Source organism: Microtus pennsylvanicus, chromosome 14 (assembly GCF_037038515.1).
Source record: "Microtus pennsylvanicus isolate mMicPen1 chromosome 14, mMicPen1.hap1, whole genome shotgun sequence".
NCBI classification, from domain to species: domain Eukaryota; kingdom Metazoa; phylum Chordata; class Mammalia; order Rodentia; family Cricetidae; genus Microtus; species Microtus pennsylvanicus.
Window position 1 is genome coordinate 68,981,500 of NC_134592.1, and position 25,443 is coordinate 69,006,942.

General features: G+C 36.6%; 1 protein-coding gene across 17 annotated transcripts in view; it reads right to left on the bottom strand.

The window, feature by feature from the left end:
* The window catches only part of Dgkb (diacylglycerol kinase beta), a 593,434-nt gene that overhangs the window by 125,383 nt on the left and 442,608 nt on the right, over positions 1-25,443 (bottom strand). For all 17 annotated transcript variants that reach the window (XM_075948560.1, XM_075948552.1, XM_075948548.1 and 14 more), the window contains one exon: positions 24,748-24,943. In XM_075948560.1, the coding sequence (XP_075804675.1) occupies positions 24,748-24,943 (196 nt within the window). The remainder of the gene's footprint in view (positions 1-24,747; positions 24,944-25,443) is intronic.

A 25,443-nucleotide genomic window follows, 5' to 3' on the forward strand; every position in this document is an offset into this window, starting at 1 on the left:
AGGGCATGGTTAGGTGAGACCGAATGTCTTCACAGAGGTATTGATCCAGGCTGGCTGCAGGGCTTTCATGTACACTGCTTCCAGAAGTTTCTTTTGCTATCATGCAAACAAAGTTTGAAAAGTTTCAGTATTGGAAGGGAGAATAATGATATATGTACACATGATTTAGTATTTTAATAAGATTCTGAACTAGATATTGTACTTGTTTTTTACTTTTGTCTTGTCTGCTATTGAACTTAGCTTTTTTAACAGAATAAACACAACAAACAACCCTTAAATATATAAAATATATAATATAATATGCATATATTATTTATACTATATATAGAAAATCTTGCAGTTCTTCACACTATGATAAATTTTGTGCATATATTTCTAGTTAGAATTGTTACTTTTCAGTTAAATTATCTTTGCACGTATATTTTATTTTATTTTATTGAGCTATACCTGGCTTGCTGGTGTGCCACATTTGACATCCTTCTATCCAGTTTATGTGAGACAGCTTATCTTTATATTGAAGTGTTTTATAGATTTTTTTATTGCACTGTTAAGAGTACTTTGATTTCTGCAATATTCCAAGATTTTCTTGTCATAATACATAACATTCTATAGTCCCACTTAGTGCTCAGCCTTAGACGGTTCACTTACATCTAGTTTTCTGCCTCAGAAAGTCAGGTAATGAGATGAGCTTCAGAAAAAGAAATTGCTGGTTTAGTTTCTCACATTGCAGCCCAAACAGATTGTTTTTGCTGCAATTGCTGGCCAGAGCTCAGTTCACACAAATTCCCCCTGCTAGGCAAGTATTGCCAATTTAGTGTCCAGTACTGAGCTTTTGGCTCATAAATATCATTTGACTTTTTGATTTTTAAGCTGAAAAATAAAATGTTTCTTGCAAAATACTGTGAATTTTAATGAAAATTCTGTGGAAATTTTCAAGTGATAAAGTAAAAAAATTATTGAATTGCTCAGTAGGTCCATTTTCAACTTAATGAAAGCTATGAAAAGATGTTCATTATTAACAGAAACTATTTCAGCAACAGTACAGAGTGATTCCAGTAAAGGCAAATCCCAGCACTGGAGTTTAGTTTACATGAATTATCTATATTCTAGGATTTTTTCACTGAATCAAAATGCCTACACATTGTATAAAATACTGTTTGTGCTTATCACCTCATTATTTGATGTAATGAAACTGTGCTAATCTCTGGAAACTGTGTCTGAGGTGGACATGAAGGAAATCATGATAGTTATGATTAACCTGAGCTAAAGCCAAAGAAAGCACCCTTCTTTATGAATATGAATGTTCAGAGTTACTATTCAATGATGATCTTCAAAGATTTCTAAACAAGTCAAAAGTAACGATGATCTACTGGCCTGCTGGCTTGTTACCCACTGGATGACGTTATTACTACTAACCTCAAGGACTACATCCTCTTCTTATCAGAGGTTCCACTTGTTTGACTGGAATTTCAAGTTTCCATTTGCAACATCTTCATGGTGGTGTTTGTCGTGGTCCCTTAATTTCCCTCATAAGATAGATGGTAGAGAGCAGAAGGCTTCACCATAATGCCTTATCTTTCTCAGTTTTGTTGGGCAGAACACATGACATCCAGGACTCTACACATCCCAGATAAATGCTCCCCCACTTAACTTCAGCTGTTTGCCTGAGTCTTAACAAAAAGTTCATTGGCCTGCTAGAGATTATTTTTCCAGAGTCTTTTATTTAATTATTTCCTGAATATTAATGTTCATTTAGGTAGGATAAGCAGATGGTAAAACCAGGCTAATATTTAAGGAAAATAAAAAGAGAGACTGAAACCTAGATTAATTCTTAAGCTAACTATGGGATTTATTCACGTAATGTGCCTGAAATATTCAAGTTAAATACTTCCCCCTCTCCTTCTTAGAGATAATATTATCTATCATCAGGCCAACTAGATGAGTAATTAAACCTTTTATTAGTGTGTGTGTGTCTTGTGTGTGTGCGTGTGTGTGTGCATGTGTGTGTGTGCATGTGTGTGTGCGTGTGTGTGTGCATGTGTGTGTGTGTGTGCATGTGTGTGTGTGTGTGTAGGTACATATGCCATGATGCATGTATAGAAGTCAGAGAAGAATTTTGGGTAGTTAATTCTCTCCCTTCACCTTTATGTGAATTCTAGGAGTCAAACTTAGGAATCTCTACTCATAGAGCCATCCCTCTGCCCCCCCAAAAAGAATTTTAAGGTTTATCCTAAAGAAGCTAAATAACTTAAGTAACTATTCATTTGGAATTATTTGGTTTTATCACAGTGCTGTCTAATAAGTACATAAACACACACACACAAATACATACAGGCACACACAGTAAACAAGCAAACAAATAAAAATCAACAATTTAAACAAGAAAAAAATATTTTACCTTTGACTAACAGTTCTGTTAATTAATTTTATAAGAATTTAGCTAAAATTTGAGAGCTGTTATTTGCTGACCAATATTAACTATAATTAATAGAATATAAGGCACCCTTTGGTTATCATATGCTCAAATTTGGGGGGCTTTTTCAAGTCATAGGAGCTTTCTCAGGAGAGTAGGCAGCAAAACTGGCAGAGAAATGAAAAAGACAAAACAATGCTTAAGTAGATTCCCTCTGTCTTTTAACTTTGCATCAGAACCAAAGTGGGCTGGGCATATCTGCCCCTCCATTCCATTCTAAAAATCATTTTTTTTAATTTTTTGAGATTATAATATAATTACACTGTTTTATCCTTCACCTTTTTTCCTCCAAACCTTTCCATGCAGTCCTTCTGCCTCTCTGAGAAGTCCATGACTTATTTTTTTTTTACTAATTGTTGTTGTATACATATATGTTTCTCATTGCTTCTCAATGTTTAATAGGAAACCAAATCAACCTAAATGTTCTTCCACTGATAAATGGATAGTGAAGATGTGGAGCATACTCACTATATAATACAATTCAGTTGCAAATATGATAACCAAAGGGTACAGGGAACTGATTGGGGAAATGGGGGAAAAGGAGGGGATCTGACTTGGTAGGGGAGAGAGTTAAATACAAAAGAAGAAGGAGGGGTAAAATTACAGTAAGGAAGTCAGAAAATGTCATACAGAATCATACTATTAGCTGTCTACCTAAAAATACCTTGTATTGCTTATAAGTCTGTATATATATATATATATAAATGTATGTATATATATTGAAAGCTTAAATGAAAAATTCTCATCTGAGCTGACAATGCTTCTTCTAATAGCCAAATTCCCACCAGACCTGAGATAGTGATCTTTTGAGTTGTTGATTATGAAAGTTCAAAGACTCCCAAACCATTATAGATTATTGCTATTGTCTTTGTTTGCCCCCAAGTAGTAGACGATAAATCCTTACTAAATTGAAGAAACCATGCACTTAAGACACAGGGCCCAGAGACTCCTGAGCTGGAACTGAATTGAATACCTCATCCCTGGAACCAGCTTGCATGGTACCTTAAGGCACCATGCAAGTTCCCAAAGGAGGGAAACAATGAACAATCATACCCTGATGTGGGAGTGTCATATATCAATCTGTTGATTTCACTGGCTAAGCAATAAAGAAACTGCTAGGCCCATTGGATAGGCCCACCCTTAGGTGGGTGGAGTAAACAGAACAGAACGCTGGGAGGAAGAGGAAGTGAGGTCAGACTCGACAGCTCTCCTCACTGGAGCAGACACTTCAGAGAGAAGCCATGCTACCTGCTCCAGGGAAGACGCACGCTATGAAGCTCTGACCCAGGATGGACTTAGGCTAGAATCTTCCCAGTAAGACCGGTGCTATACAGATGATAAGAAATGGGCTAGTCCAGGTGGGAGAGTTAGCCTAGAAGATGCTAGGTAGAAATGAGCCAAAGCAGTGTTTAAAAGAATACAGTGACAGTCTCCGTGTAATTATTTCGGGTAAAGCTAGCCGGGCAGGTAGCTGGGGTTTTAGGGACGAAGCCCCGCTGCTTCCATATTACTACAATACCCACGTATGATCATCATAAATCGAACAACCAACCTGACATGATAACCCAGCAGCGGTGTGTATACTTTTGCATTAACCATCAGTTCTGTAGACCTTCTCAACAAGAAAGAAATCATGCCTGATACTATAACCTAACCAACTAACCAGAGACAGTGATGTCATGGATCTTGGAGATAACCTCCAACCACCACTTTACTAATAACAGCATTATCGCTAGCTGCATTCTGAGTGTCATTATACTCACTGTTTAAATGCAGTTCTCACTCCTCGTCAAGGATAATTGTCTTGGCAATGGACAAAGGCCATTATAGAGAGCAGCAACCAATCAAATGCAGAGTTGTGGAGCTCAGTCTCAATGGGTACATCTACAATAAAACTCCTCCAACTAAGGCTTAAGGAGTGTTATAGAGGACAGGGTGAAAAGATTGTTAGAGCCAGACCATGAGGGAATTTGCTATGAGATTGTATCTTCCAGAAATATAGGAATCTTCGTTCACAGGGTCTCTACAGCATGACTGCCTAAACAAGAACCGAACAAGCATTAGACATGCTACAATACACGAGGGAAAGAGTGCTAGGCTTCAACCCTACTCAAACAAATGTGGGAAATTAAGGGATGTTGGGAGAGGGAGAAATATTCCTCTGCAGGTTAAAGTGCACTAAAGGTAATCCAATACCAAAGGATCATCAGTGGAAACAAACATAGAAGTAAAATAATGCAGACTGATGAAGTTGTAATTAGGAATATCTGTTGTTCTTAAGAACCAGCATGCTTTATGGAGAACCATATAAACACTGACTAAAGCTGTGTTTTCAACCCTATGTAGCTATGCACCCAAATAAGCTTACATAGTTTTAGCTACTTCAACTGTGAAATGTTTGTGTCAATGAAATAAGCCCAAGTGTATCTCTAGGATATATCTGAGTTTCCCTCAGCCTCCCAGTCCCCAGTCCTCAACCATCACCCCACAAACTTACTAGGCTGTTACTGTGTTTGCAGCTAAATCTGTGAACACAATTGCAGCAAAGCAAGCTGTTCCCTATCCTCAAAGGGTTACAGGTAATTGAGAAAGTCATAAGAAAAATCAATATTGCCCAGCTACGGTCTCTTGATTTCATACTGTGCTCTCTTTGCAAATATGCCTCGTTGTCTTGCATTTGTTTGCAATATTCTAACCATCCACCTTCTTTGACTAACCAGTTCATTGTCATTCTGCAGGTCTCTTTGTAATTCATACTTAACTCATTTAGTATTTTCAACAAGATTTGACTGTACCTCATTTGTCTTTATTTATCATTAGAACTTCTCAACATATGTTACCTAAATACATTATTCCAATTACTGGTTTAACTTTCTTTCTTTTCCCTTTTTTCCTTAAATTTACTTCATTTCTTGACATCCACTATTACATTATTAATAGAAAATAGATTAAATAATTAAAGGATATGATTAACTTTGTATTTGGAGGGTATTTGAATCAAGGCACTTACAACTGTTGTCACGATCTCAAACTGTATTTCCTACTCATCTGTAAGAGGAAAAGACTTTTAATAGTATAGAAAATGCTCATAGGCATTTAATATTTTCATACTTCAATTAATTAAAGTCTTTCCCAGAAAACGATGTGGTATTATAAGCTTTCATCTCAGACATTTAATTCAAGTTTTAACATATTTCTAATGTATGACTGGGCATATTAATTGGGTAGAGTCAAATAATAGTAAAGGTTAAAGACTAGAAGATGTTCTCAGTGAAAGATGAGCCTCTGGCTGCTGTGCATGCATATGGGAAGGACAAGCTGGAGCTCCCTTAAGATTAGAGAAATGTGCATAGATGTACACAAACAAAATACATATCTTAATCAAGTATAGTAGTAAACAGCAACCCATAAGTGCTGTAATTAGAAAAGAAAATTTAATATTGGTAGTTAACTTGCAATAATGGCCGATTTGAAGCAAGTGATTCGGTTCAGTTTTCCATTGCCAACTGTGTCCACTATGCTTTGTGCTAAGCAAGGTATTGTTCCATTAACTCAATTTAATTTTTTTCTTTTAAGATTATGTCTACTGAAAATTTTATAAAAACTCTGTTTCCTGCCATTTAAAGATTGATTCAGCATAATATATAGATGTTTCTATTACCTCATTTCATGAGTAATAATGACCTTATATTAATTTTTATATCAAAGTTATTGCTTTTCATTTTAAATTTAGTTACATGTGTTTATTAAAATTAAGATAATATTAATACCCTATGTGGCTTCATACTAAACTTCATTCATGTACTTGTACATCAGGCACATTCTCAGGTGTTACTGAAATTTTTTAATATTTCAGCTCCATTTTTCATTCTTTAGTGCCATGGATTGATATCACAATCTTAAGCAGGCTAAGCAAGGCCTCAAACCCCTGAGTGTATTTACAGGTCATGGATGGCCAGGATTTTCATTTTGTTTTGGTTTTGCAGGGCTGAACACAGAAACTCATGTATGCCAGGTAAGTTGCCATACACTAAATTATGTCCCTAGATCCTCTACTCGTGGCTGGTTTTCATGAATTATGCAATTTGAAGGTTATATACATATATATGTATACACACATGTGCATACGCATCACTCTCACCCATTTCCCTAGTAATCTCTTCTCCATCTTTGAATTCTTTTCCAGGTTCATAACTTTTGTCAATCTATATTCATAACTATACCATGATTAGTTGGGCTGTGGTGGCACATGACATTAATCCCTGCACTCAAGAGACAGAGGAAGGCTGATCTCTGTGAGTTCAAGACCAGCTTGTTCTACAAAGTGAGTTCCAGCACAACCAGGGCTACCCAGAGAAATCTGTTTAGAAATAAACAAAACAAACAGCAACAACCCCCCAAACAAACAACCCCCGCAACTATAAACTATACTCTGATTAATTTAGCAGTATTAATCAATGAAAATAAATATATTATTTGCTTACATGCAATGAAAATATTTGTTTACAAATTATATTCTGTATTTAGTAGATTTCTTTTATAATAATCACTAAATGATTTAAATATACTTCATAGAGGATATTTCTAAGATTGTGGCATTGCTTAATAGTAAAAAAATTACACTAAATCTTTGTTTCTGAATACATCTTTTTAATATTATTTGTGGTGAATTAGAAAATATATAATGCACTTCAGGTATATACTTATCAACAGCACTTGCTCAAAGAAGAACATTTGTGACTTGGTAGTAATGTCTGCTGAACCAACTATTGGTTCTCATGGATTATCTTTTATTTTTTTCTGAACTTCAATGGACTATTGAGAGTGAAACCATGGTTATTTTGAAGACTGGTTTTATGAACATGTACATACACACACAATAGTATTGGTTCAAAATCAGCATAGTGCCGAGGTAGCTAAGATGGCAGATTGCTCGCCTAGCATTCAAGAAACTTTGGATTGCGTAACCCAGATACACAAATCCAGGTGTGAACGTGTACACCTCCAATCCCAGTAATCAGGATGAAGGCAAAGCCTCAGAAGTTTAAGGCCCTCATCATCTGTATGGTGAGTCTGAGGTCAACCTGGGTTAGGTGATATCCTATCTTAGAAAGCAAAATAAAATAAAGATGATGAATTTCAAAAGGTTTATATTTAACAATGAGAGATATCAAAACCACTATTTTATACTATCTAATGAAGTGTATGGATATTTAAAATCTTACAGAAAGCCGATAGTTTTCCAAATGATTAATTCTCAGTGTTTTTTAGAATCATATGGAGTTTAGAAACCCATTAAAAGTTCAGTGTACAACTGCAGATTTAATTCAACTGTAAACAAAATTATAGAGGTTTCACATTCCACATTTCAAATAACATTTAAGAGCCTATTTCTTGTTCAATTTTCACATAGAACTAAAAATATATCAAAAAATATTTGAGAGAACTGTTAGCACAAACCCTTTTCTAACTGCATACCTTTGCAAGGCTTGCTTGTCTTCATGCACTAAAGGTACAAAAGGTTGACAGAGAAGCAGAGAGGAGAAGCAGAAATAATATCACGCAGTAGAGGGATTTATAAAAAGTCAATTTAGTACTGTTCAAATCACTAGTTTTTTTTATAATATTTAAAAGTAGATGTTAGATTATAGTAGACTTATCACTACCTTTAAATTTTATTTAAACTGTTTTCTCAGCTTTAATTTTAAGAATTGTATATCACAGCAGACATGGGTTATATAAGCAACAGTTTTTAAGAGGCCTGCAATATTATTTAAGGTTATAAATAGGTTCAGAGACAAAAAAATAATTTGAGAATAACATCATTTGTGCTAAGTGAGAAGAAAAACAATACATTGTATTGAGACTTTAGTAATGATTTTCAAGAATATAGTCAGAGCAACTCTTATGAACGTTTGCCCTTATCTCATTGTCTAGTGGTCTGCTGTACACCAGGACATAGTCTCCAAAGTCAAAAGCAACACAAACACCTCTGGGTGCATTTCCTAGCACGGAGAAAGAACTGCCATGCTGATCTCTTTCTAGATTTTATAAGTAGCCTATTCCTTTATTGTAATAGCTGGTCTGCACCCTTGATCTGGAAATGGAAAGAATGAAGCTTTGTAGTGGATATAAACGTGACAGGAATCTTCAGTAGTTCAGACAAAGATGCATGTAGTCTAGAAGTGTAAGTCAGAGCACTAGGTACCTGAGTGTTTGGCAAACATGTTGTGTGTTCTTTAATAAAAAGCCTCAATAAAGGCATCGTGATTTAGCCCTGAGAATTTTTGACCAAAGCTACAACTATGACAGAAGAAAATTTTAAGTCAACTGGAAAGTAACATTGAGCATGTTCTTAGGAACTTGTAAAGATAAACTACTAGACTATGTCTTCCATGGGATACAATCATCATGTGACTATACGTACCATGTGATACAATCATCATGTGAGTATATAAGCCCCATACAATCTAGTTTTTGTTAGAGCTACTTTATATATCTTCTTTGTATTCTTATAATGCAACAACAGGGGAGAATCTTTACAGAGAAAATTGTTTCACTCAGGAGTTCGGAAGCTTCAAGGACATAGTATGTTAACCAGGTTAGCTACAATGAAAGACATCATGGTGGACAGGGCTACAAAGGTAGGGGCATCTATGGGAAGAGACAGGAAGACAGCGGCCTACTCAGCCAGGCTTTGGCTTTTATGGCAACCCACTGTCGCACAAATTCATGGTTCTTGAAAGATGTACCTTAATTTCTTATAAGGTCAGTGCCCACTCAGACCAAAGGACACTGTGCTCTACTACCTGAAGGCCCCAGCACCTCTACACCATCAAACACGTACTCAATGGCCCAGAAATGTTCGTTCTTCAGTGTGTACATGAGACTGCTCACAGCAGTAAACAGTAGGTCTGCACTAACAAACTGAATAGACATTAAACTACCAAGGGAATGACTTGACTTAAGCGCTCACTGACATTTCTAGTCTTAATGTAATTATTTTGTCCTGTAAATTTTTCCTATTAAAGATATACGGCATATGGCAAAATTATATTTCACAAAACACATCTACTAACCTTAAAGCTAAAACAAATTTAACATAAATAAAATGCAATCAATTTGTTCAATTCAAAAGCCGAGTATCGTTTCATTTAAAGTTTTGTCCATCCCACACAGTTCCTAATGAAGACAGAAAACATCCGTTAATCAAGAAAATAATTAAGTTGAGAAAAAAGTGTTAATAAAAGCATATTCTGTTTATTTGTTGTCGTTTATGGGAAAAGCTGTATGAATATGTTTTACATGGGCACGTGTGAGGGGATAAAGAGAGATTTGGATAAATAGAAATTCATAGGTAAGGCAATAGGAACAGGAGTCTGAACAGGGAAACCACTCTGGAAAGGTTTGCTTGACTCTGAAGAACAGTGTTATTCAGGGCTACGCTTGAAAAACCAACCAACAGACCAATGGCATTGAAGTTGACTGGAGCTCATTATCAAGTGTCCAAATAATAGTAGCACTGATGATACTTTATTTTGAGAACCTAGCAATAAATATTATAAACCTGTGAGAGCTTTGCATTCTTAATTTAAAAGAAACGACATGTCCGTCGCCAACATTAAGAGCAACAGATGCAAGACCAATACAAAGTATACTGAAGTTGTTAAACCACACCCAGTTACCCAGAGATTTGCTTGTGACTCTGGACCTGGGCCAAGTGGTTACCAAAGCAGGTGCTCTAGATGTGAAGCAAAAGGCCCACTCCTGTGTTTTCCTCTGAGTGCGGCTAAGCTAAAGTGCAGTGAATTTTGTGGACAGTTACTGCCACATCTATTGGCTCACAGTTGGCAGCAGCTTGAAAAGAGTTTCGCAGCATAGCTAAGGCCCATTGCGTGTGCCCTTTCTTCTCCTACATTGTATTCTCAGGGCAGCAGGCAGCGCCTCACAATGACAGCCTTCATTCTCCATAAAACCTAGTTCTGAGAAGGCTAGAAAACAGGCCTGGGCCTTACAAGTGATGCAGTGTACTTCCGGGAGGGGCTTTTAAAACTCAAGCACAGCAGATACAAATTGGACCGGTTGCTAAGTGGTGGTCATGGTGACCTGCTTGTGTGGGTGTCGGGGAATCAGTCTTGTGTCTACCACAGTTTTAAGAAAATTAGAGATGGCATATCGAAGGGAATAAAGACAGGAAACATGTGCCAAGTTTTTTTTTTTTTAAATCTGAGGGGAAAGCAATAAATAAGTAGACAAGACACCAAGAACTATCCTGGGAAAAGTAATACTACAGTATTCTTAATACTTCCAATGAGTGAACTGCACTGTAGCTGATATTTATCGGGACAACAGATCCCTTATTTTGAAGAGATGGTTAAAACTACAAATTTATCCAACAAAAGTAGATCAGAAATTGTTCTAATTCCATTGTTTTTTTTTTTTTTTTTTGAATTTTCGAGACAGGGTTTCTCTGTAGCTTTTGGTTCCTGTCCTGGAACTAGCTCTTGTAGACCAGGCTGGTCTCTGCCTCCTGAGTGCATGCGCCACCACCGCCTGGCTTTAATTCCATTATTTTTAATTTTTTTGTTTTGTTTTACACTTACTGGTTTATTGGGGAAGGTGTGCCTGCCATTCCTGTGAAGGTCAGAGGACAACATGTGACAGTCAGTTCTCTTTTCTCCTATGTGAATTCTGGAGATTGGACTCAAGTCATTGGACTTGGCAGCAAGTGTGTTATGTTGATACACCTTGTCAGGGCAGAATCCCATTCATAATTATATCACATGTAAGGATGTTAAGATTTTAAGATATCACTATGTTAATTACAGTATACATTCTCAAAAAGGGGAAAACTTCCTGTGAATTGAAATAGGAACACTATTTTCATCTTCCTGGGACTCAGGATTAATTCTTGGAAGGACTGTTGTTGGTTCTATAGCTGAGGAGAGACCTGAGCGTCTGCCTCCTGTTTTACATATGTGAGAAGAATATTGGAAGTGCTTCCAAATATTCTAGAGCAAAAGTCTTTTAGATATTTTAAATTATTGAACAAGAGTAAGAACGCTTTACATTTTCATAGTAAGTTATTCTTTTAAAGTTATGAAACAAACTTGGTGAAGCTAATTATTCTGAGGCCACAGAGCTCTATTTAATCAAATAATTTTCAATCAAACCCTTATAATCTAGCGATCTAAAAGTTAGTGCTTGTATGAAAGATATTCAATATTTAAAGACCCATTTTAAAAATGCTGATATCAGGGTTTGTTGACTTGAAAATGGCAGGATGAAGCCAGTCTGGGTATGGTGAATCCTGTGTGAAATAACCTAATTGATTGGATATGAATTTACTATTTTCTTATTTCTAAGTATGATAATAACTTTTTATCTTATACATCCTGGGAAATTCTAAAATTGAAACCTAAATGAATGAAAATCAATGACCCTACATATTCAGAAGATGCTGTTTTCCAATTGGTCCCTTTAGCTATTTCAAGTCAATCAAGGGAATAGACTGCTCAGGTGGCATGGTTGGCATCTCCCTGGGGTTTTCTTTCCAAAGGAAGAACAATGGTAATGCCTGAAGAATCCATTGTTCCCAAAGGAAGAGATGCAGTCAGATAAGAAGATAAAGCAATATAAACAAACAAATAAATAAAAATATAAGTAAATAAATATATATTTACTTCTTTTACCCATTTTTGTCTTTCCTTTAATAGTTTGTATCTGAGAGAACACTGTTTTTTCCTCTCTCACTCAACTTTTAAGATGAAATCAAAACTTATACCATGCTTCTGCTTGCCTCTCCCCACTTCTACCACATCATGCTGTTAAAACCAATGCCTTGAACTATGATTAAGGCCTTGGATAATTATTTATCAAGTGATATATGCTTCATTTCAAGCACACACACACAGAGACATACACACACACACACAGCCCAAAATCAGCAACACATTTGTAAGGATTTTATCTGAGCATTATTAGTAATTAGTCTTATGCATACAACTCTACACTTCAGGGTATTTTATGTGAATTTTATTTTAGTTTAATATGTCCTTTAGCTCTAAAATGATTTCATTTCATTTTTGTTTGTTTCCAATGTTTTGGATCATAGAGTGATTTCTAGATTTGCAAAGGAAATTAAATTTCAGTATCTATCATAAACAGCGTATTCATTTACTTCCTTGAGATTGAAAACACCTGTTATAGTTGCTTGTTGATTGCTGACTTTTACATGAACATTTGGATGAGGAGTAATGTTTACAAAGATAACATATAGAAAATACTCAGAAACAAAACAGCAGAAATCAAAATCTGCAGAACTAAAATGAAAATCCAAAACATAGTATTTAATAATATTGATGCATATTGGGTTAAAGCCTTCATTAATAATAATAAAAAAGACAGAAAATACTTTCTTAAGAATGTTAAAAGAATGTAGGATGACAGAAATGGCTGACTCTGAAATCCAGCTTCCGGTTCACAGTCCCATTGTTAACATGTCATCAGAGCAGAGCTCAAGTGGAAAAAAAATGCAGCTGCTTCTCATAAATAAATTACTGTTGAAATTTGAAAACATCACTGCTTTTGGGGGTGGGCGGGGCTGAGAGCTGCTAAAGATTATCTTTCTCATGGCTAGAAATGCTAAAATAAATGCACTGACTCTGTTTCTCACTGTGCTCGTGATACTCAGGAGATTTTCTGCTGCTTGGTATTGGGGATCTAGATAGAATGGTGCAAAGAGAAACACACCTGTAGTTACCTATTATCACCAAGTACAGGAAGTTTGGAAAACACTGACAGGGGTTCAGAGGCCCCATTTACTAAAATCCTGAATAAAACCACTATTTGAAACTCATAACTGCCTTCTTTGCTACCTTAACTTTGGGTCAGATTCGTGTGAGACTTTGCACAGTCAAGTGACTCACTTACAGAGTAGGTGACCAAGAGTAAATAATAACATAAGGTTGATGAGTCTTTACCTAACCTCTCTCCTTAACCCTACACTCCCCCTTCAAGACTAAAGACACCGTGAATAGCTTCAATATTTTCAGTTCTATGAACAACAAGCCATGTAGGTAGTCCATGTTGTGATTGGCCTCCACTATGAGTAATCAACTCAAGAAAAAACCAGGCTGTCCCTGTTAGCTTAATGCAAGCCAGATTGCTTGCTTGTTAAGTGAGTTCCTGGAGAAACGAGGCACTTGCTGGTTCAGATAGGAATTCTGAAGTAATGACTAGCCAGACCCAAGCTGCTTTCCTTTACAGACCTCTCAACTCTTCTACTTTCCTCCCTTATCCTGGAGCCCTGTTAAGTTTTTCAGAGGACAGAATTTTCAGTATTTTGGCGAGAAGACATACCCTTGTCACTCAGTGTGGTGTACTGAATAGTAAATTCTTGTCTGGTTCATCCTCATGAACCAGATTGGATTCTTTGTGAGCGATGTGGCAAAGCCTGGTGGGCTGAGGCTGCCAGAGTCAGGGTTGTCGTTTAGAATTCCAGAAGCAAACTGAAAGTGCCCCTGGTTAGCATTTTGTTTATTATTGATTCCTTACAAGGATATTAGAGTCTGTACTTTTGAATCTGACCACAGCTAACTCACTTTTTAACATCAATGTTTTCTGATATGAAACAATGCCTCTTGGAACTCTTTTTCCCTGGTGGTATATTATGTTCATGAGTTTTTAAAATATGAAAGACCTCTAAACACAATTCTGTAATATTGTTTTTCAGTAAATCTAAAACTGAAGTTGATGGGTACTACATGAGTTTTCTTACTAATATTCTGACAAGAAACTCTGAAGGCATGAATGCTACAGATTTAGTGAGAGGTGTGTTTCATGTAGATTTTTTTAAAAAGAAACATTAGTGCAGGAAAAAAATTGGGATTCTAAAAATTTGATGAGAAGTACCATGAGTTTAAATCATTCTGCAAAGGAAGATTCTTGTGACTTTATTTTTAAATCTTTTTTAAAAAATGTGGTTACCATTGTGTTCATTCACAAAAATGTATTTTACAAATAACAGTGAACTCTTTCATTAAATCGGAACCAGATTACTACTTTCAGTATTAATGGTTAGCTTTGACATATTTAAAAAGGGTAGAAAATACTTAATAGACCTGTCTCCAATTCTGAAATGAACAACTCTTCGGGGAAATGGAATTGTTCAAAGACACATTTTCTCTCTGCCAATCTGTGAAATATAATATAATTATTCTCATTTAATGAATCTCTCAATGAGGAGCAATTCTTCAGCACTTGAGCAGGTGAAATATAAGGATAATGGGAATGGCTTTGTAAATACGAGGATGAAATGAGATTGTTATTTTGTGCCTTGTTATGGGATAATTAGAGTAACAGTGTGGAATTCAGCAGGCATTTATTTCAACTTTCTCAAAAAAGCTCCCTAGGGCTCATTTAAATTAGCCATGTTTATCCATGGAGAATTTTAGCCTTATTTCAGATGTCTGCTACTCTATAACATTCGAGCCCCAATGCTTAGCTTAATCTGATTAATTGCAGATAATGTACAGCCATCAAAAAGACCTTGTCTGAAACATACGTTTAAAAAGAACGCTTGGTTTTATAAATTCATAGCTGACTAAACAGAGAACAATGAAACTGTTTCTGTTATTCGGTGTAGAGGGACTGGGAGCTACGTGGGTCTCTATCAGTTTCCACAAAAATGGAATGGGTTGGATACTGTCCAAGAAGCCACCATTCATATGCTTATTAGGTCTTTAGAATAAAAGACTATATTCATGGAAACCAAATTCATGGCCATGGAATTTTAGTGGCAAGTTTCTTTGGTTAACCCAAATTTGTTATTTAAAGATAAGTAGATGGTAGGATTCAGTTTGTTCAAGAAACAGGTTTCTTTGTTCTCTGTTAGACACGCCAGCATTTATTAGAGTTATATAAGAGTATGCAAGGAGAACCAAGGGCTAGACTGTGTCCATTTAATCACACCAAAGCAGCTATCATAAAGAAATCTATAAATGAAGTAAGCATAAAAGGTCAATATCCCTCCAGTGTTGAAATCTTCAAGGGACATGTTCTTCCACAAGGCAGTACAGTTGATGTTTACATCTGAATTGGTTTACAGATTTTCCTAGTCAGTATTCTATCTATTTCTATCCATCCTGATAGAAAAGAGAGTGGGCTCCTTAAAAGCAGTGAGGGGTTCAGAGTCACAACCCCATTTCCCTCAATGGAGTGATCCCATGTCTCTTGGATAGTTTTCCCATGTTCACAATATTTAAAAATCCTTTCTAATTTGTTGTTATCTCTCACTCCCACAACCCCTGTAGGAAAAGTCATTATACGTAATTTGAGGGACATTTATCACCACAGCTGCAAAGTATCTATCACTCTGAAAAGACAAGATTGCTTCAGCACTTTCTATTGAGGAAGCCTGAATGGGGGCTTCACACTTGGGATGTGAAACTTCACCAGATTCCTCTGTTCATGCACATGCTACAATGCACCCCCTACACGTTATTAGTTACTACATACATTCTTCACAGCGTTTTCACTTGAAATTTTGTTTATTTTTTTAATTTCAATCACTGAAAAACTGAAATCTAGTTGTAGTGACACATGCTCTTAACCTAGATAAAACCTTGACATTACCTTTTGTAGACTCAGGATTGGACACATGTCACGGGGATAAAGAAAATGGTAATTTTATTATGAATATCATACATCATCAACCGCAAATATGACATGTTGAATTGTTTATACTTTCCATCTTTCTCTGAAGGCACAATTCAATTCAGTGAGCAGGAATGCAGAAGGGATCAAGACACGATTCACCACTTTGCAACCAAAGTGTTTAGTCTCCAGAGACAGGGAAGATATTCATCATGAGCCTTAATTAATCTCTTTCCATCATCGCATGATACCATTATATTGATTGCTAAGACAAGGACTTGTTTTTCAAAATTAAACTGCTACCAAATATTTATTTTTCTGCAGCTTTCCTAGACTTGTTTTTTCTACTATGGCTGGGTTTCATCTGGGATTGAATATGTACTAAAAAAATATATACTACGAGGATGGTATCCGGGATAGCTTTTCTCAGTAAAATGACCCTTGAGTTGATTTTCAGAACCCATATATGTGTGTTTGTATTTATACACACATACATGTATACATATATATGTGTATACATATGTGTATGAAACCAGATGTGCTGTTGCCCAATTCAAATCCTAGTGTCTTGAAGACAAATATGAGAGAAACCCATGGACTTGGTAGCCAACCAATCTAGCCTACATAGTAAATTCCATGCAGTGGAAGACATTATTTCAAAAGGGTGTAGGTGTTTCTGAGAATAGCAATCTGTTCAGTCCTCTACGTTCATATGCATACTTGTGTACATACAACATGCATATGTACATGCATACATGCACATACATGCATCATAAAATTATATCAAAGTGTTATCACTTTAAGATGCCCCAGTATATATTATGTAATCTTAAATTTCAATTCTGGTACTTAGGTAGCTTTATTAAGTATGTATAATTATTTCATTTCCCAATGCTGTTATATTTCGAAGGAGGTAGTTTAAAAACATACAAGTGAGAACTCATTTTGAGACATCTCTTTTAAAGGTTACTAAACAGCAAATGTTTGGATCTATCTGTTTTCAGCCAGCCAATGAAATTTTCATGATATTGTTATATGCATCTTTGTGTGTGTGTGTGTGTGTGAAATGATACCTTTCAAATGCCATGATCTTTTTTCAACAATTTTAACATCTAGGTATAATTGTATAGCATGAAATCCTTTCTTGTTTCTAAATTTAATTGACTTAATCACTGAATTTAAATGTTTGGAAGTTGTTCTGCTTGCCTGGGTTTGAATGCCAAATACAGCATCACAGATCTAAGATGAACATTGCTTTTATATTTAGGCATGGCAACACTGCCTTCTAAATTACCCTAAATAACCTGCAGAAATGTTTCGAGAATGGGTAATAATGGTTGACAAATGTCCTCAGCAGTGACTTCCTGCTATGTATGATTTGTGCATGGCAGAGACAGTTAGAGTCTTCCTACTTCATTCCTCTCTTTGCAGTTCTCTGTTTAGCGCAATGTACAGTATATATACATTAGAATCATCTGTCAGAGCACATATCCTCACCTAGAAGATGAAGACAGAATTATCATCTGCAGAAGCCAACGTTTCACAGGCATTTTCCAATGTATTCTCTTTGATACACGTATTGCACACTTTCCCTCTTTCTCTTCCTAATTTCTGCAATTTATAATAAAACTGACAATAAAGCCATATGATATAAAACTAAGAATCTGTGGATTAAAGTCAGGTTGTCAGGCTTGGAAACAAGCGCCTTTACCCACAGAGCCAGTATGAGTGTGTGTGTGTAAGAGTGTGCCACACCAACTCTAGTGTCATCTTTGTGACATGACATACGTCATTATGCCAGACAGGAGCTATGTGTCCTATGGGACTAGGCTTCCTGGAGGTCAATGGCAGATGGCCTGGTATTAGCCACTGCTGAGGCATAGACGGGTTTCTCGATTAGCTGGTTACGCGGTATATGGGCTTTGCACAATCTCTTTTAATAATGATATTCTATATATCTACAAGACAAGGATTATCTCTTCAAGAACAGCTCTGAGATAGGAAAGCACAGTATAGAAATGTATAAGACTATAGCAGAACCCTTGTTATACATAGGGTGTATGATGAGCAAAAGAATAGATGGGTTAATGTTGATGGGCAAAAACTGTTATATTATACTTTGAACTTTATGGATAGGCTTGCTAGATCCCACCCCCCATGGTGTCTGCTGCATAAGAAGGTACAAAAAAGTATATTTCAGCAGGTGCAGAGAACTGATTAGGCATATTTGGTCACTAGATGAGATAAAGAAAGAGTTAGGAAGAGGAAGGGCCATGATAGTGATAATGATACAGAAACTTTCTATTCATAAGATGAAATCACTTTCTGAGGTTTATGTTCTGAAGGACAAGGGTTCCTCATCTAAGGATGTTTCATGTCTAACACCTGTCCCTGATAATATGCTTTTCTTAAATATCGCTAATGTGACTAAAAGAAGCTTTCATACTATGCCAAACAATGATACATGACTTTCTGATTTGTTCTTTGTTTGAATACTATATAATGAAAACGTGAATTCAGTAAAACTGCAGCAGATTACAACCACTCTCTTGTGTGTTGTGTCTGTCTGTCATTCGCCGAACTTGTGCCTTCCTGAGTTCCAAGACCCTGCTTCTCCCATGGTCTGAGTGGCTCCCCTGAGCCAGTCCGTGGCAAGAGTGTGTGTGTAAGAGTGTTTGCTTGTGTAGGAGTGTGTGTGTCTGTGTATGTGTGAGTGTGTGTGTCTGTATGTGTGTGTATGACTCTCCTTTTGTGTGAGAGTATGTGTGTGTGTGTGAGTGTGTGTATGTGTGAGTGTGTGTGTCTGTATGTGTGTGAGTGTGTGTGTCTGTATGTGTGAGTGTTTGTGTGTGTATGTGTGTGTATGACTGTCCTTTTGTGTGAGAGTATGTGTGTGTGTGAGTGTGTGTATGTGTGACTGTGTGTGTCTGTATGTGTGTGTGAGTGTGTGTGTCTGTATGTGTGAGTGTTTGTGTCTGTATGTGTGTGTATGACTGTTCTTTTGTGTGAGAGTATGTGTGTGTGTGAGTGTGTGTATGTGTGACTGTGTGTGTCTGTATGTGTGTGTGAGTGTGTGTGTCTGTATGTGTGAGTGTTTGTGTCTGTATGTGTGTGTATGACTGTCCTTTTGTGTGAGAGTATGTGTGTGTGAGTGTGTCTGTGTGTATGACTGTATGAGAGTATGTGTGTGAGTGAGTGTGTGTGTGTGTGTATGTGTGAGTGTGTGTCTGTATGTGTGAGTGTTTGTGTCTGTATGTGTGTGTATGCCTGTCCTTTTGTGTGAGAGTATGTGTGTGTGAGTGTGTCTGTGTGTATGACTGTGTCTGTGTGTCTATATGTCTGTGTTTGTCTGTGACTCCGAGTTTTAACTATTGGAAGAGTAGCAAAACAATTCATTTTTTATCAGTGACTACCAAGGCAGAGTTGGGAAATTTGGACCAAATAAAAGAATTAGCTTTAGTAAATGTGAATGAAAGCATTAGAAAAAAGTGGATTCTATTATATGTTAACTGGTTTTAAGATAAACTTTCCTATGATAAGTACCTGTCTAGAAATACCCATATTTTCTAGAGTAGACAGTCACCTAGTTAGCGAAGATTCAACCAAGAAGGCTCCGTGTTCCTCACATCCAGCTCTAAGTTTGAATGTGATAACTTCTGCTCAGTAGTTTTCAGATGTTTTGATGGCAGTGAACAACTTTCAAATGAATCAATATTAAAAAGTTGAACATGAGAAAGTCATAACATGTATAAATACAAGAAGTTCAGATTTTAGAGCTTCAAGTTTCACATTGCTAGGAATTCCAAGGTGGTCAGTTTCTAACAATGTGACCCTTTTTTTTTTTTGATGAACTGTGGGAATATCATAGCTTTTCCCCCCATTTTGATATTGGAGGAGAGCTGCTTATTAGTGTTTGGCCACTTAGCCCTGAAATAACCACACAGATACTGTATTAATTAAATCACTGCTTGGCCCATTAGCTCCAGCTTCTAATTGGCTAACTCTTACATATTAATTTAACCCATCTCCATTAATCTGTGCATCACCACGAGGTCGTGGTCTACAAGCAAAGTGTCAGCACGTCTGTCTCCAGAGGCAGCTCCATGGCTTCTCTCTGACTCTGGCCTTCTTCCTCCTAGCAACCAGTTTAGCTTTCCCTGCCTACCTAAGTTCTGCCCTGCTATAGGTCCAAAGCAGTTTCTTTGTTTATTAAAGGTAATAACAGCACACAGAGGGCAATCCCACATCACTTTTAATATTTTATTTTGTTGTTATGATATTGAGACTGTTCTGATGCATAGATATGTAATGAATGAACAAAAAGTTTCTGTGTTGATCCTCAGTCATCTGTAATTACCATTGCCTTCCTGGTAACGTCATGCCTAACTCTGTCCATCCAAATAAATATGATAGAACTAAAATAACTCAGTTCCTTGTGAGGTCTCTCACACTTTGGTTCCAAATGATTTTCAAGAATGCCTTTTGATATATTTTCAGCTATATATTGTCTGAATATCATTGCAGGTATATAGGAGACTGTTTGCCATCACCTACTCCTTCTCACGTTCTGGTCAAAGACAGCCATAAAACAAGATTGTTTTTCAACTCCGTCCATGGAGAAGTATGGAATACAATTTGCTGCCGGGTTCAGACTTTCACTCCTAGTTCAGTTTGCTCAGTTTTGTTTCATTGTGCTCTAAATTAACATTTTCAGTTTTATGCCTGGCTCCTTACAAGAAGTTTAATCATGAACCTGTTTAAATCAAATCCACCCTGATGGTCACATATTTGGTATATGAATGAGAATAAGCTTATTATTTGTTGGAAATCGTTAAATAACACAATTTCTTTACCAGCCCAAGGGCTATTACCAACCAATATTCTCTTTCCTTTAAATACTGGTGTTGTCTGTTGTTGCTTCCTCTGGTAGCTTTGCATCATTTGGATCTTGTGACAAACATAAGTTTCGGAATGTGTGGTCTTGTGATTGCAGGTGGTCCCTATGCACGCACTATGGTGATAGTGTGTACAGATATTTACATTTTCTCCAATAAATATTCAGAGACATATAATTTTTAAATGATCGCTGCAGAATAGATTCTTTAACATTTTGTCATTTATGTTGTGCATATGTAAATTAGTGTGCGGGAGGTCTCGTGTTTCTCTCTGTGAATGTAACTCTCTGTGACGTCTACCTACTTATCTATGCTCATGGAGAAGGCAAGAAATGAAAGAAAGAATAGGAAGGCCATGCAAAGTATCTGTCCATTCATAATTGGAGAATAGTTAACATGGGAAACAATTTTGAATAGAAATAATGTACTTTATTTCTATTAAAGTTTGCTTTTTATTTGTTCCAAAATACTGCAATGGTATTGAAATAAGTCTTTAAGAACTGCTGAAGAATCACAGCTATAACTCAGTAAAACGCAGGATGAAAAATAATGCTTTAGCTGAAGGCCTTTATGTCTTTTAAAATGCAAATACCTCTCTCTTTGTCTGCAATCAGTCATTTATACATTAATGTGAGTGAATTTATTAGACATCTCTCTCAGGTTAATTTAGAAGAGGGGATGGTGCAGATGAACTCAGCAGCTGCACAGACATGGGAAGATTAAGTATTAAAGGCAGGAGCACGGACGATAGCGTGGCCTGGTTTATAGTTTCGCTTCCAGGCAATGCCGTCCGTGTTTAACACGCTCATTTGTATTTATAAACACACATAAAGAAAATGTCTGCTTAATGAGGGGAATGTGAGTGCGTGTTTCAGAATTGTATCCAAATAGTTCACTGTGTCTCGATGGAATGATAATATAATTAAGCAAATTACTTATAATTTTGTTCAACTCTGAATTAAGTCAGCAGTAGAATTCCCAACCAAAACACTGACAGAAAATATTTTGATCTTATGAGTGCTCTCAAAGATTGCAAGCCAGGGAACTGCCTGGAGTTTCCCATCATGGGCAGTCGGGAAGAGGAACTCAGGGTTCATGCACCAAACCCAGGCTTGTGCTTTGGTTTTATGATAGTTCTTTAAATATGTTTTAAACACATGCAAGCTTTTTCTCAACTCTTTTTATCAAGAAGTAATTTCTTTATATTATATGAACGTACTGATATACTCCTTCATGCCTCCTGGCATTCAAAACTCTTTCTAAAGTTAAGAAAAACAAGTATCACTTCCAAAAGCCACAGGAGAAATCCGGCTGATGCTTCTCGTCAGTTTGCACAGAGCGGAACCTGTACGAAGCGTTCGAGCACTTTATAATGAACTGTTTCCCAGCTGAAAATGTCACAGCCATCAGTTTTCCACCGCTTCACTTAGGTATTTTATACGTATGGAAATGGTTGATCTGGGTTCAAAATGTCACCACAGCTATTCGAAATACAACGCGGACTTCTATCCGTAAGTCACTGTATCTCTCAAACCTCACTTCGGAAGCTTATTTTTGCAGTAAATTGTGACCAACACCGAGAACCACAGCTGGCCAAGGAAGAGAGAAAAAGTGATTGCAGAGCCCTAGACCCTGAATGGCAACAACTATCTCACACTCTCTTCTTTCTTTGTCTCCGAGTTCATTGCAGGTGACGGGACAGAAGGCACTGGAGCCAAAGTCGGTGGATGACTATAAAGAAACAATGTTTTTCAAACAGAAATGAATTCACAGCGACTGTGACAGTGAAAAAGGCCTGACCGAGCTGAAGCCAGATAAATTACCTCCACGTGTTCCCACACACTCCTTTCTCCTTGTGTTTGGGAACCTGGCTATGACCGTTCCACAGTGGGAAGGGAGAAACAGGAATAAGAGAATCTTCCCTTCGCAACAGGTCTGTGAGAATAGTTGTGTCTGGTTTCTGGCGGCTTTATTACAAGCACACAATCTTAAAAGCTTCTGGTGGGCAGTTCTGAGGCCAAGCAAGCAATATGTGTCTAAGAGTTCTATGAAGAGGGAGAGGAGGTTGCCTTTCCACCTATCTGCCTAAGGGAGAGCACAGTTAGGAGCCCCAGAACTCTCAGAGCTCAGGAGTGAATGGAGTCAGCCGAGCCCTGAAATCAGCCTGGGTTTCAGGAACAGAGAGGTGGGAAGAGCACACTATGTACTGGACTATAATAACAGACTAATCAAGAAGCCTGAAAAGTCCCCACATGTATAAAATATATATGCATAGCAAACGTATTTCTAACTTAAAAAACAATGAGTACATTGTACTCTATGATAAAATGCAATTTAGATAATTAAAGGAATTTTTTTAGCTTGATCTTACTGAAGTCCTCAGATAATTGAATAATTAGAACTTTCACCATCAATCTTAAAAGCCTACTCATATTTGGATTGGTATTTGGTATAGATGCAATATTCATGCCAACATTTATACAAAATAATATTTGTACATATTTCCTACTCATTCATGGAGAAAAAAATGCAGATTTTTTTATTTATTTATTCTCCAAAATTCCATTTTATGTCATCTGTTATGGTTGTACTGAATTCTTATTATAGAATGCTTTAATTGGTTTGCTGTTCAAACTTCCTGTCACCAGCAGGTTATGTATGGTTTATCTTGTGGGAGAGCTTGAAACTCTTTCCCTCAATCTCTGCCATTTTGTGATACTGTTTTCTCTAGCAGAAGTCGTTGCCCAAACCTTAAACTTGAGCCAGGTATAGAAGGAAATACCAAATCTACCAACCATTTCATATATTACTGATCTTCTTTTGAGGCTTTAATGCTACAACCTCCTCATCGTGTGCTTTCACAATACTGAGACAGTAGAATTTATATTTATTATTAATTATTTATTTGATAGAGTCTGACTCTATAGAACCCATTATTCAGTCAATGGTGGGTTCAAATTCATGGTACTCCTCCTTCCTTAGCTACCCAGAGTTGTAGAATTTGGGGAGTTGGAGAGTACTCATGCATGTAGTAACTAATGTTCTTTATGCTTAGTGCTGTTAATAATATTAGGCATGTTTTTGAAGTTAAAATATTATAGGCTCTTCTACATGAACTATGATTATTAGCTCCATTTTTGTGTCTTTGATTATAGCATTTATCAAGAACAGTTGCCATGTCACAAAGTAAATTATATTATAATGGAGTTGAAATGTATATTCCTATAGCCATGGATCCTGTCTTGGTACTCCTTTCTCCCTGTTTCTTGGGTGTTTTAATGGTTGATGTAAACTTTCTCAAAAACAGCAGCAGCAGGTAAAAATACATTGTGTGATAGCAAAGCCTTTTCATATATATGTTACTTGGAATGGCAACTTAATGCAAGATGATTTCAGTATTATATCTTGACTGAAGAGACAAGAGCAAACAAAGTCTTTGACAAAACAGCTGGGTCCTTGGTACAGCCACTTAACCATTGACAAGAACACACCAATTCCAGAAGAGCTCAGTGTAAGGTATTTTCTATTTTACTTTTACATTTTCTTTTCTGTGGAAAAAAACATCTCTCACCAAAGAAAGACGAGGAAAGAAGTAAAACATAAATAATACTTATGATTTTTAGATCCATGGTAATTTAATCCTATATCTGTAGGCTTTTGTTTAAGGTAGCCTTTAGAGGAAGAGTAATAAGCAGCTTAGCATACAATCTTAGGGAAGCTTACCTTGACTTGCAAACTTCAGCTCTTTGGCATCTGTAAGTGTGGGTCTTTTGTCAGAGCCTTTTTTCTCGATCCGTCGATGGCTTCTCTTTTTTTTAGATTCTCCCCAAAGATTAGACCCTCCATGCATGCTTGGTATATTCAAGATTGCAATTCCTTCCAGAGAGATGTTTATTAAATCTATCTGTACTCCATCACACTGGGGAAAGAGAAAGAGAGAATTTGTTTTGGATTGCTTATTTACTTCCTTGTCTTTTAATAAAGCTATTTAAATTCAAGTCAATACAGAGAAGAAAAATGCAGGAACATTAACTTGTTACCATTCATAATTATTAAAAATGGACAAACCTCATCAGCTTTACAGCAAACCTTTGGCAGAGAAACATCCTCATGTTTCTTTAACTCCAATATGCAAATTGTGAGCCAAAGAGGTCAAGTTTAGAAATGGGGACATTTTTGTGATCATTGCCTCTTTTGAATAATAGATTTGAATTTGAACTCCTGATCTTCATGCCTCTACACTTGGCTTGGTTTAGTTTGTTTTTTTTCCTTTTTCTTCTTCCTTTTCTTCTTCCTCTTCTTCTTCTTCTTCTTCTTCTTCTTCTTCTTCTTCTTCTTCTTCTTCTTCTTCTTCTTCTTCTTCTTCTTCTTCTTCTTCTTCTTCTTCTAACAGTGAAATGGCTTGATAGACATTTATGA